A 19,401-nucleotide genomic window follows, 5' to 3' on the forward strand; every position below is an offset into this window, starting at 1 on the left:
AGTAGGATGCAATATAAATTAAAATTTATTTATTAGTCACAAGTAGGCTTACATTCACACTGAAATGAAGTCACTGTGAAAATCCCTTAGTCGCCACACTTCGCCTGTTCGGGTACACTCAGAGAGAATTTAGCATGGACGATGCACTGAACCAGCACGTCTTTCAGACTGTGGGAGGAAACTCAGCAGACACAGGGAGAACTTGCAGACTCCACACTGACAGTGACCCAAGCTGGGAATCAAACATGGGTCCGTGACGCTGTGAGGCAGCAGTGCTAGCATTGTGCCACCATGCCACCTAGAATATGGACTACCTTGTTTTATAATTACAAACCTTTTTCATAAATTTTCAACAGGTGTTTTCCCCAGGTTGCCTCCAGTCGCATTCAGTGAATGTTGACTGCAGCTTCTGATATTTATTACTGTATAAAAGTGCTAGAATCATTGTGCAGTTTTCCACAGGAGTTCCTGAAATTGCAGAGAAGTCTCTACAAAAGCTTTTGATCCGTGGTACGTTTTTGACAGGCCAATACAACACCAGCACAGTGGGTTAGCACTGCTGCCTCTCAGCGCCAGGGACCCAGATTCAATTCCTGGCTTGAGTCACTGTGTGTGTGGAGCTTGCACATTTTCCCCTTGTGTACATGGGTTTCCTCCGTTGCTCTGGTTTTGTCCCACAGTCTGAAAGATGTGCTGGTTATGGTGTATTGGCCGTGCTAAATTCTCCCTCAGTGTACCCGAATAGACACTGGAATGTGGTGACTAGGGGATTTTCGCAGTAACGTCATTGCAGTGTTAATGTAAGTCTACTTGTGGCAAATAAATAAATTAACTTTAAACAACTTGGTGCCCAATTACAGAACATACCAGAATCAAAGGAGAGGTTGTAATTTGACCACTGTTCATAATAAGTCTGTCGGCTGCTTATTTATAATGCCTTTTAAAATTCAGGGTCTTTTCTAACGATGCTGTTCATTACATTCCCGACTACATTCCTTTACCTTGTCATTTGTCATTCCAAAACCTTCATGACCTCGCCCTCTCACTACTTTCTGTTTTGATTCCAGTCATCTGTAGCGTCCACTCATAGGCTGTTATTAAACTGCGAAGGGTCCAAAAAAAAAGATTTACAAGGATGTTACCGGGACTGGAAGGGTTTGAATTATAAGGAGAGGCTGGATAGACAGGGACTTTTTTTCCCTATGAGGATGAGTGGGTGACCTTACAGCAATTTTTAAAATCATGAGGGGCGTAGATAAGGTGAATAGCCCAAGGTCTGTTCCCTAGAATAGAGGAGTCCAAAACTGGAGGACATAGGTTTAAGGTACGAAGGGAAAGATTTAAAAGGGGCAACTTCATCATGCGGAGGGCAGTGAGTGGAATGAGCTGCCAGAGAAGGTGGGAGTGGTGGGTACAATTACAACATGTGAAAGACATTGGACAGGTACATGGAGGGGAAAGATTTAGAGGGATATGGGCCCAGATGCAGGCGTGTGGGACCAGGTCAAGTTTAGGATATCTGTTGGCATGGGCAGGTTGGGCCGAAGGGCCTGTTTCCATGCTGTGTCTCCATAACTGTATGGCCTGACTTTGCCTATTTATCCTAAACCGAAACCTTGGAACAAAAATAAGTGAGACAATGTTCTTTTATGAATGACGTGCATTGTCCTCCAAATGAAAATAATTCCCTGACCTAATTGATAGACTACCCTGGCAGCAGATCACAAGTAAATCAGAAAGCTGATATCTCAAATTTGCCACAGGTACTAATGTGGTAAGATGTCATTGAAAAGATGTTTTCTTTTCCACACAGTTTAATTGTATTTTTTCAAACGAAATACAGGAACTAAAAGTTGTTTTACTATCTTTTTTTGGGCAAAGGGAGTTTCATGTAACACCAACCTTCTAAGGTTTGTGGGGAAATTTCAATAGCTGAAATTGATAATAAATGTCTTTATGAAGTTAATTTGTCAGATGGTGTGTTTATATTTAACCTTAAAGTGGAAAGTATCTGCCGGTGCTTTATGGGAGTGGGGGCATGAATGATGGAAGAGGGAAGAAATAGATAAGGAAACTAGCACCGGTTGGCATTGCTGCCTCTCAGTACCCGGGACCCAGGTTCGATTCTGGCCTCAGGTCACTGTGTGGCGTTTGCATATTCTCCCCCATGTGCGCAAGTTTCCTCCAGATACTCCAGTTTCCTCCCACACTCCAAAGATGTGCAGGTTAGTTGAATTGGCCATGGTAAATTGACCCTTAGTGTCCAGAGATGGGCTGGTCATGGGGATTAGCCATGATAAGTGTGTGTGTGTGTGTGTGTGTGTGTGTGTGTATGTGTGTGTGTGTATGCGTGCACACGTGGTAACATGCTCCTTTGAAAAATCAGCACAGATCTGATGGGCTGAATGGCCTCCTGCACATAGGACTCTATGGTCCTATTGAACTGTGGTAGCTATGGGGTGACCAAAGGTGCTGGTCCAAAAGATGGGTTTGGAAGTGACAACAAAGGGAGTCTGATTCAGAAAATGCTAATTTGTTTGGTTTTTAAAGTATAGTTTATTATCAGATTATTCTATACTACCACCAAAATATGTCAGAACATAGGGCAGCACAGTGATTAGTATTGCTGCCTGACAGTGCCAGGGACCCAGGTTCAATTCTGGCCTTTGATCACTGTTTGTGGAGTTTGCACATTCTTCCGTGTCTGTGTGGGTTTCGTCCGAGAGCTGCGGTTTCCTTCCACAGTCTAAAGATGTGCGGGTTAGGTTGATTGGCCATGCTAAATTGCCCCTAGTGTCAGGGGGATTAGCAGGGTAAATACGTGCGGTTATGGGAGTAGGGCCTGGGTGGGATTGTGGTGCAGACTCGATGGGCCGAATGGCTGCCCCCTGCACTGTAGGGATTCTGTGATTCTATATTTTTATAAACTTGAGTCTTAGATGGACAGAATTTCATTTCCCTCTATGGCAAATGAAATTTCATACTATCGCTGCACACCTCAGTTAATGAACTAAATTTCATATTTTGTACTTAATTATTTTTGTACTTACTATGTTTATTGCTGACGTGCATTTAAGATATTTTCATATTGCTTTCTAAACTCATTTAATCATTACAATTTCCATTTCCATTAGCATCACAGCACCAGTTAATGGCTTAAATATTGAAAAGTGCAGTTTGAGTAAAGACAATACAGTGTGATTACTTGCCCAACATTTGTGTAAGAAACAAAATGAAATTAACTCTTTCTTAAATTCTTGAAACCTGCCTTCATATCTTTTGCCTTCCAGTACAGTTTAAATCAGTCGGCTGTGACTCATTTCTATTCGCACAATTTTACTGACGAATATACTGTAACCAGCACAGCCTGCACGGTGGCACAGTGGTTAGCACGTCTGCCTCACAGCGTCAGGCACCCAGCTTCGATTCCAGCCTGAGGTGTCTGTCTGTGTGGAGTCTGCACGTTCTCCCTGTGACTGTGTGGGTTTCCTCTGGGCGCTCCCATTTCCTCCCACACTCCAAAGATATGCGGGTTGAGTTGATTGGCCAGGCTGAATTGACCATTAGTGTCAGGGAGACTAGCAGGGTTAATACACGGGCTTACAAGGAATAGGGTCTGGGTGGGTCAGTTCAGGCTCAATGGGCTGAATGGCCTCTGCACTGTAAGATTTCTATGGTCCTATAAAGGTTTAGTCAATGAATGGTGGCTGGTCACAAGGATTCTTGAGTTGATGTGCATAAACACCAGTATGTATTCCTACACTGTGCAATATTCCCTCGTTTCATTTATGTACTGATTGATTTCGGGAAGAAGCACTGAACAGGATCAGAAAGGCAAATCGAACTGGACATTCATAAAGTGCACATCATCCCTCTCCAAGACTGAACGGCGTGAGGAAACACAACAAAGTCGATACAGAAATAGAGCTCGACCTTGATTTCCAGCCTCTCTCGAGTCATGCACCAAACAAACCTTGCAACAGAAAAGATGCATTAATATCAATCCATGTAATTACATTTTGCTGAACCACGTTCTACTTATCAATTACATTTTACTTATTACACTGGCAAGATCCAACCTTTAAATGCTTTGGAAACCGAGGAGATAAGGCAAGGAATTGGATTAGATAACTATGTCAGCGGAATTATTATGCACTAATGAAAAACAACAACAACACGCCTATGAGGCTCTTCCAGGCTTGCCTCATGAGAGTGTACTAATGAAAATATGGGCCTTTATTACTCTCTCCTCACCACGCACACATTAAATAATGCTTTATAATCATATAATGGGTCCTTTAGTTAATGAATCTGTTCTGAAAGAAAAGTTTAACACAAAATTAAATTTGCTTTACTTTGGATGTTGCACATTAACGTTGGAGATTCTAAACACAAATTGAGGTCTGTCTAGCTGAAATTGTTCTACATTTGGAAGTTGAGTCTGAGAGCACAATAAGACGCATTGAAACAATAAGCACTGGGTGAAAATAGTCTTTAAAAACCTGGATGCAGGTTTAAAAAGGCTGATCCTTAGGTGGCACGGCGGTTAGTACTGCTGCCTCACAGCGCCAGGGACCCAGATTCAATTAGAACATAAGAACTAGGAGCAGGAGTAGGCCACCTAGCCCCCCTCAAACCTGCTCTGCCATTCAGTAAGATCATGGCTGATCTTTTCGTGGACTGGGCTCCACTTACCCGCCCACTCACCATAACCCTTAATTCCTTTACTGTTCAAAAATTTATCTATCCTTACCTTAAAAGACATTCAATGAGGTAGCCTCAACTGCTTCACTGGGCAGGGGATTCCACAGATTCACAACCCTTTGTGTGAAGAATTTGCTCCTCAACTCCAAATCTGCTTCCCCTTAATCTGAGGCCATGCCCCCTAGTTCTAGTTTCACCCGCCAATGGAATAAACTTCCGCCCTTGGGTCACTGTGTGTGTGGAGTTTGCATATTTTCCCTGTGCGCGGATTTCCTTCCGAAAGATGTGCTGGTTAGGTGCATTGGCTGTGTTAAGTTCTCCCTCGGCGTACCCAAACAGGCGCCAGAGTGTGGCGACTGGGGGATTTTCACAGTAACTTCACTGCAGTGTCAATATAAACCTCCTTGTGAGACTATTAAATAAACTTTATAAAAATTCTCCCCGTGCCTGCTTGGGTTTCCTCCTGGTACTCTGATTTCCTCCCACACTCCAGAATGGTTAGATGCATTGGCCATGCTAAATTCTCCCTCGGTGTAATCGAACAGGCGCCGGAGTGTGGTGACTAGGAGATTTTCACAGTAATGTTACAGCAGTGTTAATGCAAGCCTAGTTGTGACACTAAATATAAACTTTAATCCCCATTGTATTCCATTAATTTCCATTTTTATTATTGTCCTGGTTTTTAAACTATTTTTGTCTGAAGGCATGCCATGCAGTTAATAAATGCAACACCCAGAGTACATTTTTTTCCAGGACACAAAGTCCTTTTAAGGGTAGAGTGGGGGGTGACTGATCAGTTTTTGTCCAGTTGATCCACTCTAAGCACCCCCAGTATCTCCAAAAGTATTAACAAAACACACTTCTCCCTCCAAATAAGATCCCTTCTCATCATATAATTATATTACTATTATTGAAAAATATTCTGTCTGCTAATCTATAAAAATGAGTCACTTTTTTTCTTTGTAAGAAACCTCCCAACATCAGGTTAAAGTCCAACGGGTTTATTTGGAATTGTGAGCTTTTGGTGTGCTGCTCCTTCACTCACCCGATGAAGGGGCAGTGCTCCAAAAGATTGTGGTTTCAAATAAACCTGTTGGACTTTAACCTGGTGTTGTGAGACTTCTTACTGTGCTCACCCCAATCCAACACTAGCATTTCCTCATCAAGATTTCTATCTTTAATATTTTTTTTTAAATGTGGTTCTTCAAATACAGAAGCCATTATTTTCTCAAGTCTGGTGATTTTTGGCTTTTCTCACCTGTGTTTGACATCTCCCTGCTTCGAACGGGAGATTAATTTTAAACAACAACATGTTATATTTTTGTAGAAACATCACGTTAGACAAACACTTTAGAACTCATTTCTCAAGTTTAAAAAAAATCCCTTAAAGTATAGTGCCTGCTTACAATTTGTGGCGGTATGCTATTGTTGGAGTAACATGATCAAACTTTTATTCCCTGTTTGAGTGGAAAGAGTTAATAGACTTACGGATGGCACAGTGATTTGTACTGCTGCCTCACAGTGCCAGGGACCCAGGTTCGACTCCCGGCTTGGGTCACGTCTGTGTGGAGTTTGCATGTTCTGTGTGGGTTTGCTCCGGTTTCCTCCCACAGTCCAAAGGTGTGAAGGTTAGGCGGATTGGCGGTGCTAAATTGCCCCCTTAATTCCGGTGGACTAGTTAGAGTAAATGCATGGGGTTATGGGGATAAGGCCTGGATGGGATTGTGGTCAGTGTAGTCTCGATGGGCCAAATGGCCTCCTTCTGCACTGTAGGGATTCTAATTGTAAGAACTTGCGTTAGAGTCTCTCACTTTTTAACCCCTCACTATCCTTTAGTTATTCCCAGGTCTCCCCCACGCCAGTCACCCAGTCAAGATACTGATCTGCGGTGCTGGGCACGAGTATAGATTTTCTTCCATATCAGATAGGGTAAGATGTGCAATTGGTTCCCCTGTTTGGGGATAAGGCCTTCAAAACTAAGATAATTCCTCTGCTTTCCTTGGAGCTGTTTAAATAACGATTGAATCCATATCAGTTGTTTTAAAACCTGACCATATGAATGAGGTTTGTGGGGAGCAGGGGGGGGGAGCTCACCCACTTTCATTCTGTGAGTTACTTCCTGATCGATACAATGACCCAGAGATATGATCTAAAATTAAATCACCACCCCCACCCCCCCTCCCCTCCCCTCCTGGCCCCCCCAAAAACTGGACGAGACAAGAAAGACAACAAACAACATAAGGATCTCATTTGCGTCAATGATCAGCCTTTTCCGTTTGCTTTTTTCTTACAAGGCCAGGCTGGGACCTCACAGATAACACCAACAGGTTTCCGGGGTAACGGGATAAGCAGCAATTAACCAGGGCATTCGTTATCCCAACAGGAGAAGTGGGGGGGGGGGGAGGTGGGAGTTGGGAAAGTATCTCCGACAGCCTCTGACAATTAAACCAACCATTTGCATCCATCATTTCTCCTCCTGTGACAAACCCTCGGCGTCTTAGTCTGCTGTGTAACGCTGCAATAGTCTGTCCCTTTGTAATACTGGCCTGGGTGCAGTAAGACCTTCACAGCTTGAAGACTGCTACAGACGCAATATTGAACACGGCACGTCAAGCAGACAGCCTAGGTAATATTTTGTGCATGTTTTTTTATTGGAAGGCAACACCTTTGGGCGGCACGGTGGCCCAGTGGTTAGCACTGCTGCCTCACAGCGCCAGGGACCCGGGTTCGATCCCCAGCTTGGGTCACTGTCTGTGTAGAGTTCGTATATTCTCATCATGTCTGCGTGCGTTTCCTCTGGGTGCTCCAGTTTCCAAACAGTCCAAAAGATGTGCAGTTTAAGATGATTGGTCATGATAAATTGCACCTCGTGTCAGGGGGACTAGCTAGGGTAAATGCATGGGGTTATGGGGATAGGGCCTGGGTGGAATTGTGGTCAGTGCAGACTGGATGGACTGAATGGCCTCCTTTGTGTGCTATAGAGATTCTATGAATCTATAATTCCCTCACTGTCTGTGTGGAGACTGCACATTCTCTCCTGTGTCTGCGTGGATTTCCTCCAGGTGCTCCGGTTTCCTTCCACAATCCGAAAGAAATGCTGGTTAGATGCATTGGCATGGTAAATTCTCCCTCAGTCTAACCTGAACAGGCGCCAGAGTGTGGCCACCAGGGAGTTTCACAGTAGCTTCACTGTAGTGTTAATGTAAGCCTACTTGTAACACTAATAAAAAACTACTTTAAAACTTCAACACCAAAAGTGCATCAAGGAGACACTGATGCAGCAAATGCAGTAAGTTTCATTTGTATAAATGGTAGCTGTAGCAACTGACAAAAGGATCAGACATTTATTAATTGGCCTTTAAGTTCAACACTGTTCTTTCCAGGAAATTTTTTTAAGAAGTGTAATTACTGTATAAATACTGAACCCACATTTTGAACCTTTCTGTGTAGGAAAAGGAATATTATTGAATGAAACCAGTTGCAATGTGAGACTTCACTCCAAATTCCATCCACTTCTCCACTTCTGGGGCAGCACGGTGGCACAGTGGTTAGCACAGCTGCCTCACAGCATCAGCAACCTGGGTTCAATTCTGGCCTCGGGGGTGACTGCCTGCGTGGAGTTTACACATTCTCCTCGTGTCTGCATGGATTTCCTCCGGGTGCTCCTCCCACAGTCCAAAGATGTGCAGGTTAGGTTGATTGGCCATGCTAAATTGACCCTTAGTGTCAGGGGATTAACAGGGTAAATATGGATGGTTACAGGAATAGGGTTTGGTTGGGATTGTGGCCGGTGCAGACTCAATGGGCCAAATGGCCTCCTTCTGCACTGTAGGGATTCTATGATTCTGTCTCTTTGGAGGCATTGAAGGTGTGATTTTATACAAGTTTGGCTTGTCAGTACACACAGTTTTCACCTTGGTAACTTGCTGATGTATCAGAGTGAAGGTTTAGTTCTCAAGCACGTGTCAAAATATGTGAATCACTGGTGTCAGTTAATGCTGAAGATCTTAACATAAAAGCCAAGTTAAAACCATGCATGTTAGAGGGTTAAGGTGACTTGTATAAGGCGCAGTAAGGAGTCTCACAACACCAGGTTAATGTCCACTCACCTGAGCTCCAAAAGCTTATGATTCCAAATAAACCTGTTGGACCTTATCCTGGTGTTGTGAGACCCACCCCAGTCCAACGCCAGCATCTCCACATCTTGTATCGATTTTAAGACATGGGTTGTTCTCGGACAACAAGATTTTTTTTAAAAAGGTTAGAAGCAAAATTTTAAACTGGACAAATTCCCAGTGTCGCAGTGGCAGTTTTTTAAAGGTCTTCTAAATCCCTTAATAATGTCATCTATTAATAGTGTTTGTACAAAGCTGGCAGAATCCTTTTATGTTTCGTCTGGGTGAAATACTGAACATTTGATTCACAGTGTGTTTCTGCTTTTTTTGTCTCCTGGTGTTAGCTGAACACTGCTCTCGGACTGATGTGTGTTGTGTTCCAGGATAGCAGAGGGTGAACATCCAGCCCTGAGTGCCAAGCCCAAGGATGTCCATTCGCTTTATCTGCCACTGCATCGCTCTGCTGTCTCCTGTCTCTCTCCTCTCGCTCCCTGCCGTGGCAGAGAAGGGGGCAATCCCAGACAAGTGGGGGCTCTCCCAGGCCACCCAGCAGCTCCATGAAGTGTTCGAGATGGGGGCATTCCCCAGGAAAGTGGTCCCCAGCAGAAGACCCCCACAGTACATGCTGGATCTCTTCAATGCCGTCTCAGATGCCAATGGCGTGCCCAAGACTCCCCGTGTGTTGGAAGGAAACATCGTGCGAAGCTTTGAGGATAAAGGTTTGCAAAAATGCACATTTTTATATATATTTTAAAAAACGCAATAATGTGAACCTAGGTTACTATATCCCAGCAGCAAATTTGAATCTGTCTCATGAGAATAGAATAAAATAGTGTGGAAAGCAGGTAATGAACAATTTAAAGTTTATTTATTAGTGTCACAGGTAGGCTTACATTAACACTGCAATGAAGTCACTATGAAAACCCCTTTGCCGCCACACTCTGGCACCTGTTTGGGTAAACTGAGGGAGAATGCTAATCTATTAGATTATTAAAATAATTTTTAAGAATAATTTGGGGAGATTTCACTGTGGAGTAAAATGTGAGCAAATTGCGTGGCAAAGTATCTTCTGTGAATTGTAAGAGCATTAATTTGAGATATTGTTTGTGTTAAAGTGGGCAGTTAATGATGTGGAGATGCCAGCGTTGGATTGGAGTGGACACCATTAAGAAGTCTCACAACACCAGGTTAAAGTCCAACAGGTTTATTTGAAATCACGAGCTTTCAGAGCACTGCTCCTTCATCAGGTGAGTGCAGAGATAGGTCTCACAAACACGGCATATATAGACACAGACACAATTGCAAGATAATTAACAGTTAGTAGGATTTTCCAAGCCCAGGCCAATCTGTTATTATCTTGCAATTGTATCTTTGTCTATATATTCTGTGTTTGTGAAACCTCTCCACTCACTTGATGAAGGGATGTGTGCTCCAAAAGCTCGTGACTCCAAGTAAACCCGTTGGACTTTAACATGGTGTTTTGAGACTTCTTATGGGTAATTAATGGTTAGTGCGTGGTTTGGTGATATCATACTAGTTGGATGTTGGTGTATCTGCTATAGCAGCTCCAAAATCATGAGGATTTAGTTCCCAGAATGGGAGGCAAGTTGGTGGCATGGTGGCACAGTGGTTAGCACTGTCGCCTCACAGCGCCAGGGACCCGGGTTCGATTCCCGGCTTGGGTTACTGTCTGTGTGGAGTCTGCATGTTCTCCCTGTGTTCATTTGGGTTTCCTCCGGGTGCTCCAGTTTCCTTCAAGTCTAAGGATGTGCGGATTAGGTTGATTGGCCATGCTAAATTGACCCTTAGTGTCAGAGGGGTGTTAACAGGGTAAATGAGGGTTACGGGAATAGGGCCTGGGTGGGAATGTGACTGGTTCAGACTTGATGGGCCAAATGGCCTGCTCCTGTACTGTAGTAATTCTGTAATTCAATGCTCCCACAGTCCGAAAGACATGTAGTTAGGTAAAGTCTATTAGTGACATGTAGGCTTACATTAACACTGCAATGAAGTTACTATGAAGCAGGGGCCATGTTAGGTTCTCCCTCGGTGTAGCTGAACAGGTGCCGGAGTGTGGGCGACTAGGGGATTTTCACACTACCTGCATTGTGGCGTTAATGTAAGGCAACTTGTGACACTAATAAATAAACTTAAAGACAGTACACTGTGTATACCCTGAAGACGTTGCCCCAGATTAATTGTCATTTGAAAGTGGGAGGGGGATGGAACAGTATTCGCCCCTCACGCACACACACACACACACAAACATGTCTTTCCTTCTCTTCCAGTGCAGGGCGAGCAAGCCTACTTTTACTTCAATGTCACCTCGGTTGGGAGAGATGAGCAACTTCTTAAAGCTGAGTTGAGGCTTTTTAAGTTGAAGGGACAGTCTCGGCACACCCCTCACTTGTGCAGGGTGAGAAATTTCACACTTTACATCAACACTGCAATGAAGTTACTGTGAAAACCCCCTAGTCGCCACTCTCCGGCACCTGTCTGGGTAACACTTGAGGGAGAATCCTAATCAATTAGATTGTGAAAAGAACTTTTAAAAATAACTTGGAGAGATTTCATTTGTGGGATAAAACGTGAGCAATGTATTTGCAAGTTATAGAGTCACAGAGGTTTACAACATGGAAACAGGCCCTTCGGCCCAACTTGTCCATGCCGCCTTTTTTTTTAAACCCCTAAATTAATCCCAATTGCCCGCATTTGGCCCGTATCGCTCCATACCCATCTTACCCATGTAACTATCTAAGTGTTTTTTAAAAGACATAAGAGTTTTAAAAGTTGCCTGGCAAAGTATCTTCTGTTAATTGTGAGAGCATTAATTTGAGATATTGTTAGTGTTAATGCGGGTAATTAAAGAAAAGTAAAATTTATTTATTAGTCACGAGTAAGGGTTACATTAACACAGCGATGAAGTTACTGTGAAATTCACCTAGTTGCCACACTCCGGCGCCTGTTCGGGTCAATGCACCTAACCAGCATGTCTCTCGAACTGTGGGAGGAAACCGGAGCATCACCCACGCAGACACGGGGAGAACATGCAGACTCCGCACAGACAGTGACCCAAAAGGTGTGGAATCGAACCCGGGTCCCTGACGCTGTGAGGCAGCCGTGCTAACCACTGTGCTGCCGTGCTGCCCCAAGGATGTGGAGATGCTGGCGTTGGCCTGGGGTGGGCACTTTCCCCACCCCTCCCCGCAACCACCCCCCACCCCGCAAACCCACTTGTATTTTTGTTCATCTTAAATATTTTGTCACTAGATTGGATTCTGACGGTCAGCCCTGAGTGGGTAAATACGAATTTCCATGTCTGCCTCTCTCTCTTTTCTTGTTTGCCATTCACAAGGTGGATCTGTGTGAGTTATTGGATGGCAGCAGTGGTCGAGCCGACCTAATCTCATCCAAACGGATTCCCCTCTATGCAGAAGGCTGGGAAGTGTTCACCGTCACTCAGACAGTAAGTGTTGAGATCAACATTGGGTCCCCTGTCGAAATATTCATGAAATCATCCTTCCCTGCTAACCAAGGAGAATGTATTCCTCACTCCAAGTATAAATCCAGAGGCCTATTCATTAATTAGCTTTACAAATACAATTAATTGATTAATACATTTAAAAAAGCCTTCATTCCCTCACTTTTATTTATTTTTCGCTCATTTTAAATTACATGGAGGGATTAGGCAAATTAGACCGGAGGAAGCGATGGCCTAGTTATCACTAGACTCTTGACCCAGAAACTCAGTTAATGGTCTGGGGACCTGGGTTTGAATCCCGCCAGGGCAGATGGTGGAATTTGAACTCAATTAAAACTATCGGGAATTAGGAATCTACTCATGACCATGAAAACATTGTCAGAAAAAAACCCATCAGGTTCACTGATGTCCTTTAGGGAAGGAAATCTTACCTGGTCTGGCCTACATGTGACTTCAGATCCACAAGCAATGTGGTTGACTCTCAACTGCCCTCTGAACAAGGGCAACTAGGGATGGGCAATAAATGCTGGCCCAGCCAGTGATGCCCATGTCCCACAAATGAATAAAAAAAAACTCTTTCGAATTCAGAAGGATGAGGAGTGATCTGATAGAAGTCTACTAAATACTCACAGGCAAGGACAGGGCGGATAAGGATAAAGCTGTTTCCGCTAGTTCATGGCTTTAGAACCAGGAGGCATAATCTAAAAATTAGGGCCAATCCAGGAGAGATGTTGGCGAACACGCACGGAGCGGTGGGGGTTTGGAAACCTCTTCAGCGGTGGGTGTTGGCTCAATTGTTAGGTTTAAATCTGAGATGGGCCAATTTTTTTATTGGGAATGGGCATCAAGGGATATAGGCCTCGGGCAAATACCCAGGAAAGTGAACTTTACCGTCCTGCCCACCATGGGAATTGGAGTGGGTGATGGGTGGACCGTGGATTTTCCAGTTTCGGGGCGAGCGCGGCTGGAAAATCCTGTCCATGAGCTAGGCGACAGATCGGCCAGGATCTTATTGGATAGTGGATTGGGCTTGAGGGGCTGAATGGCCTGCTCCTGTTCGTAATCCTCTGTTAGCTCTGCACCCTCTTTAGATGTAATATGTACATCCGGCCTTGCACGATCCCAAGTGGGAAGTTCCCGGGGCTTACTCTGTTGGATTTGGATTACTGTAGCACAGCTACACTTGGCACTGATAGGCAGCTCCGATGGCCGCTGACTTTGTTTTTGTTTAAGCAGGTGTGGAAGTGGGTTCGGAACAGCAGCTCCAACCACGGATTCATGATCATCAGCAGTGTGCCCGCGGCTGGAAACTCCCTGGATTTGAGCCCGGTCCGGTTTGTCAAGAGCAGCGACCACCAGGACAATTCGCAACCTTTCCTGGTGCTATTCACCGACGACAGAAGGCGGGGGTCCCTCCAGAGCCCCAGCACATCCACGTTACCAGGTGAAAATTGGGGGGGTGTAATTCTACCAGGGTGTGCAGCACTCCGCATTTCGGGGGCAATCCAATCACTTTCTTGGTTTACGCAGACAGCGATTTATACACCAGTTTTCAGCTTGACAAATGTACACCTCACAGTTTAATTTTTAACACCTCAATCATTGCCTTTCTGCTGGCTGCATTCTATTCCGAATAAAAAGTAACATTTCATTGTGATTATTTTGTAGTAAGCAACTATTTACATCTAAAATGGTAAAATGTTTGTGGATATATATTTAGTACAGAAAATCTTAACATTAGTCATTCTCTCTCGCACTATATTTAATCTGCATGCAAATATATGCACATACAATATACATAATGTTTACATCAGTCATCCTCTCTGGACGTGATATGTACACACACATATATACGTATACACAGAACATAGAAAAACTACAGCACAAACAGGCCCTTCAGCCCACAAGTTGCGCCGATGATATCCATACCTACAACGCTTACCTATAACCCTCAATTCTATTAAGTCCAATGTACTCATCCAGAAGTCTCTAAAAAGACCCTATTGAATTTGCCTCCACCACCACTGATGGCAGCCGATTCCACTCACCTAGCACCCTCTGAGTGAAAAACTTACCCCTGATATCTCCTCTGTACCTACTCCCCAGCACCTTAAAAAAAGATATTTTACATTATATTATGTTGTATATATATTTACAGATTTACATTCACCAGAGTGGCACAGCGGTGAGCACTGCTGCCACACAGTGCCAGGAACCCAAGTTCGATTCCTAGCTTGGGTCACTGTCTGCGTGGAGTCTGCACGTTCTCCCCATGTCTGCGTGGGTTTCCTCTGGGTGCTCCGGTTTCCTCCTACAGTCCAGGTTAGGTGAATTGGCTATGCTAAATTGCCCCTTTGTGTCAGAGGGACTTGTTGGGGTAAATGCATGGGTTACAGGTACAGGGCCTGGGTGGGATCATGGTCGGTGCAGACTCGATGGGCCAAATGGCCTTCTTCTGCACTGTAGGGATTCGGTGATTCTACAAAACACAGACAAATACATACACTGAATCACAGTTCATAATCAAGAAAATTTATATATTGACGCTATTCCTTCCTAATGTCTGGCTCTTGTGGTATATTTGTCAGTTGAACCATAGAATCCCTACAGTGCAGAAGGAGGCCAGTCAGCCCATCGAGTTCTGCACCAACCTCAATCCCACCCAGGCCCTATCCCCATAACCCCATGCATTTACCCTAAGTAGACCCCTTGACACTAAGAGGCAATTTAGCATTGTCAATTGACCCATCCTTAGACTGTGGGAGGAAACTGGAGCACCCAGAGGAAACCCACGCAGACATGGGGAGAATGTGCAAACTCCACACAGACAGTGACCTGAGCTGGGATCGATCCTGGGTCCCTGGCGTTGTGAGATAGCAGAGCTAACCATTGTGCCAACGTGCCGCACCACTGTTTCTCTGTGTGATCTGAGGGAGTTGTATTGAAACCAATGGTTCCTCTTTATTTAGGAGACAGCACATCTCTGAAGAGGATTCCCCTTGTTCCAGCCTCGCCCCATGGAAATGCCATTCTGTCTTCACCCTGGTGGGCACGGAGTAGAAAAATCCGAGCTGTTTCTGCCCTCGCCACGGGTCGTCTGCGGCCCTGCCAGAAGCACCCGCTGTATGTGGACTTTGAGCAAATCGGCTGGTCCAGCTGGATCATTTCCCCCAGGGGCTACAGCGCCTATTACTGCCAGGGCTCCTGCCCATTCCCCCTGGGACAAGGCTTCAAGGTCACCAATCACGCCACAGTCCAGTCAATAGTCCACGCGCTGAAACTTTCCAAAGCGGTGGGCACCCCATGCTGTGTCCCGGACACACTGAGTTCCATAAACCTTCTCTACTTTGACAATGAGGAGAATGTGGTCCTGAAGCAGTATGATGACATGGTTGCTGTCACTTGTGGATGTCACTGACTGACTGTTCACCTTCACTCATTCGTGCTGGCAACAATCAGCACTGACAATTTACTGCTAAGTTTACATTTATTTATTAGTAGGCTTACATTAACACCACAATCAAGTTACTGTGAAAATCCCCTAGTCGCCACACCCTGGCGCATGTTTGGGCACACTGAATGAGAAATTAGCATGGCCAATGTGCCTAACAAGCACGTCTTTCAGACTGTGGGAGGAAACCGGAGCACCCGGAGGAAACCCACACAGTCACGGTGAGGGAGGGCGGAGAAGGTACAGATTCTGTACAGACGGTGACCCAAGCCGGGAATCGAACCCGGGTCCCTGGCGCTGTGAGGCAGCAGTGCTAACCCACTGTGCCATAGTGCCATCCAGTGTTGCACTGGGCAGAAAGTGATTTAGATGCGATGGGATTGTGTAGACCTCTTAAATGCTCTTTTCTTTGCCCACATAATCCAGAATTCAAATTTCAACAACTTGACAGCAGGAACACCCAGAGAATCTACAAGAAATGGAAGGGCTTAATTTTCCCCCAAAGTGGAGTAAAATAATATTAAGTTACTGCGCTGTTAATTAGTTGAATACAGGCACAGTATCATTCATCATTACCTGGATACACAGCTCAATATTGATTGCTTGTAATGAAATGGCTGGATGTATATATATATTTTATTGGCTGTCGCAATGGTCATATGAAAAATTAATTCTGCCTAATGTTAAGTACTGAATAATGCTGATATTTCTGGGAAGACCCTTTTCACACCTGTCCAACTGTAATAACAGTCACACTGAATAGTTATTAATTGTGAAGGAGAAAAGGCAGTCACTCTTCCAGGCCAAGGACTGTGTACAGCAGGCATTCAATCTCAAATCCCAGTTTGGTTCCTTGTAGTTTTAGGGAGATAATCTCAGACAATAAATTCCAGAGCAGGAAAATAATTTCTATCACAATTTGCAACCCAGATGAAGTTGGCTCCATCTCGGAAATAGTTTTGTAGAATTGTATCATCGAATCCCTTTCGTAGAATCCCTCCAGTAGAGAAGGAGGCCATTTGGCCCATTGAGTCTGTATCACCCAGGCCCTATCCCCACAATCCCACATATTTACCATCCTAGTCCCCTGACTCTAATTGGCAATTTAACATGGCCAATCAACCTAACCAGCACATCTCATCCATTGACTCTGTCTACGCTTTCCACTGCCTCAGCAAAGCAGCCAGCATAATTAAGGACCCCACGCACCCCAGACATTCTCTCGTTCACCTTCCTCCTTTGGGAAAAAGATACAAAAGTCTGAGGTCATGTACCAACTGACTCAAGGAGAGCTTCATCCCTGCTGCCGTCAGACCTTTGAACGAACCTACCCTGCATTAAGTTGATCTTTCTCTACACCCTAGCTATGACTGTAACGTTACATTCTGCACTCTCTCCTTTCCTTCTCTATGAATGATATGTTTTGTCTGTATAGGCACAAGAAACAATGCTTTTCACTGTATGTGAATACATGTGACAATAATAAATCGAATAAATCACATCTTGGGACTGTGGGAGGAAACTGGAGCACCTGGAGGAAACCCACACAGACATGGAGAGAATATGCAGACACCACGCAGACAGTGACCCAAGTCGGGAATTGAACCTGGGTCCCTGGCACTGTGAAGCAGCAGTGCAAACCACTGTGGCACCGTGCCACCCCAGCTACTGTGCCACACTGCTGCCCCAGTTTATAATTTGTCATTTGCTTACACTTTTCCCAACCAACTTTAACAAATCTATCTTTGTAAAGAGAAAACTGATGATTAAACTTGCATATACATGACAAAATGTCATCTAGGCTACAACGAAGGGTCATCCAGACTTGAAACATTGGCTCTATTCTCTCCACAGATGCTGTCAGACCTGCTGAGATTTTCCAGTGTTTTTCTGTTTTTGTTTCAGATTCCAGCACCTGCAGTATTTTGCTTTTATCTTTAGATTAACCGTATATTTTTGATTCTCAATTTTTGTTCTCTATGGTACAGTTCATTCCGAATAAACTGTACCACCGTTGTGACGTTCTCTGTTGTTAACAATGTGCTGCCAAACTCGCTTTACTGAACGTGTAGAAGTCAATCACTCACTGCAATGTGGTATCAAAGACATTGATGGGTACAATCCTATATTTCTGTATTAAATCTGCAAAATGGTTAAAACACAAGTGCTGGTGTATAAATGATTGCTTCTGAAGGGAACGAATTTGCTTCCTAATGATGTTCCATTAGCCCACTTGTAAGAACAACACCAGGTTAAAGTCCAACAGGCTGATTTGGAATCACGAGCTTTCGGAGCGCTGCTCCTTCAGCAGGTGAGATTCCAAAGAAACTTGTTGGACTTTAACCTGGTGTTGTGAGACTTCTTACTGTGCCCACCCCAGTCCAATGCCAGCACCGCCACATCTTGCCCATTTATCACAGCTACTGTACAAATTATGGGAGTGCAACATACAATTAAATATGTAACCAGTGTGGTTTTATTGCAACTGTTGCTGTTGCTTTATTCACTCTGCACTCAATCATATGTGAGCAACCTAACTGGCACACATTTTTGTGCTTTCTTCAATATTAAACTGTCAATTGCACAGAATGTTAAAAACAAATATTCTTTCAATTAGATTTGTATTGCAGTCTCCTATTTAATTACATAGTGAGGGTGGCCCCCTGAGTTCATAGTTTTTTGGTGACCTTGAGTTTATGCAATGCTTTATTATTCTCAACTATGTGCGAGACAGGATTATCATTTGAGAGTTTATGCTAGTATTGTTTATGTACATCTCAGAGCTTCAGCGATCTGCACAAAGATCTGTTAAACAAAAACTCGATGGTGTAAATCCCAACACTGGTGGGACTATCACTGCACCCCAAGGGCAGCTGATTAAGAACAATCTTTCCTCAGAGTTACACAGTGGACAGAGCAATCCATCTATCCATCTCCTTTCTTATCCAAAAAAACAATTCAATTGAATCCAACTCATGGGATGGGATTTTCCGGCCTCACTCAGCCCAAGGGTGGAAAATCTCACCGAGGTCAACGGACCCTTTCATGGTCTGTGTTCCGCTTGCTATGATTCCCACGTCGGATGGGAAAATTCCGCACTGATGGTCTCCGCATGAAAGATATACAAGATCCAAGCTGAGAAGATGAGGCAATCCACTTGATTTGGGGTAAATCTGATGCTTCATCTTAGTCAAAAGGCTGCCATGTACTCAAGTCAATGAGTCAATTATTGATAGAATGTCAATCAACTCAACCAGGGCGAATATTTCTTTTGCCACAAGAGTGGGGAATATATGCCGGAATTTTACCGCCTCGCCCACCCAAGGCTCGTAAAATCCTGTCCGAGGCCAATGGAGAATGCCATTCTGCGAGTCTTACCCGTCCCGATTCCAGGACGGCGTGCCGGTAACACTCTGGAAATAGTGTTCAATTCTGGTCACCACACTACTAGAAGGATATGGAGGCTTTGGAGAGGGTACAGAAAAGACTTACCAGGCCTGCTATGGAGGGCATTAACTACGAGGAGAGGTTGGAGAAACTTGGTTTATTCTCACTGGAGCAACGGAGGTTGAGGGGAGACCTGATAGAAGTCTACAAGATTATGAGGGGCAGAGTGGATAGTCAGAAGCTTTCTCCCAGGGTGGAAGAGT

At 44.4% G+C, this 19,401-nt stretch overlaps 1 protein-coding gene across 1 annotated transcript; it reads left to right on the forward strand.

Annotated features, from left to right (window-relative positions):
• Positions 1 to 1,769: 1,769 nt before the first annotated feature.
• On the forward strand, positions 1,770 to 15,718 carry LOC145360394 (bone morphogenetic protein 2-like). The gene is made up of 6 exons (XM_080215591.1): positions 1,770 to 1,774; positions 9,240 to 9,538; positions 11,108 to 11,235; positions 12,175 to 12,285; positions 13,537 to 13,744; positions 15,270 to 15,718. Exons 1-6 carry the CDS (start codon positions 1,770 to 1,772, stop codon positions 15,716 to 15,718), a joined length of 1,200 nt encoding a protein of 399 aa, XP_080071717.1.
• Positions 15,719 to 19,401: the final 3,683 nt, after the last annotated feature.

The sequence above is a fragment of the Carcharhinus amblyrhynchos genome, chromosome 31 (genome assembly GCF_965287045.1).
Source record: "Carcharhinus amblyrhynchos chromosome 31, sCarAmb.v2.hapA, whole genome shotgun sequence".
In the NCBI taxonomy this organism is placed as follows: Eukaryota; Metazoa; Chordata; class Chondrichthyes; order Carcharhiniformes; family Carcharhinidae; genus Carcharhinus; species Carcharhinus amblyrhynchos.

Bases quoted from the DNA above. Each gene is read 5' to 3' on its own strand.
- LOC145360394 (XM_080215591.1), top strand. The intron at 9,539-11,107 runs GTTTGCAAAAAT...CTTCTCTTCCAG, and splicing joins GCGAAGCTTTGAGGATAAAG to TGCAGGGCGAGCAAGCCTAC. The intron at 13,745-15,269 runs GTGAAAATTGGG...CTCTTTATTTAG, and splicing joins CAGCACATCCACGTTACCAG to GAGACAGCACATCTCTGAAG.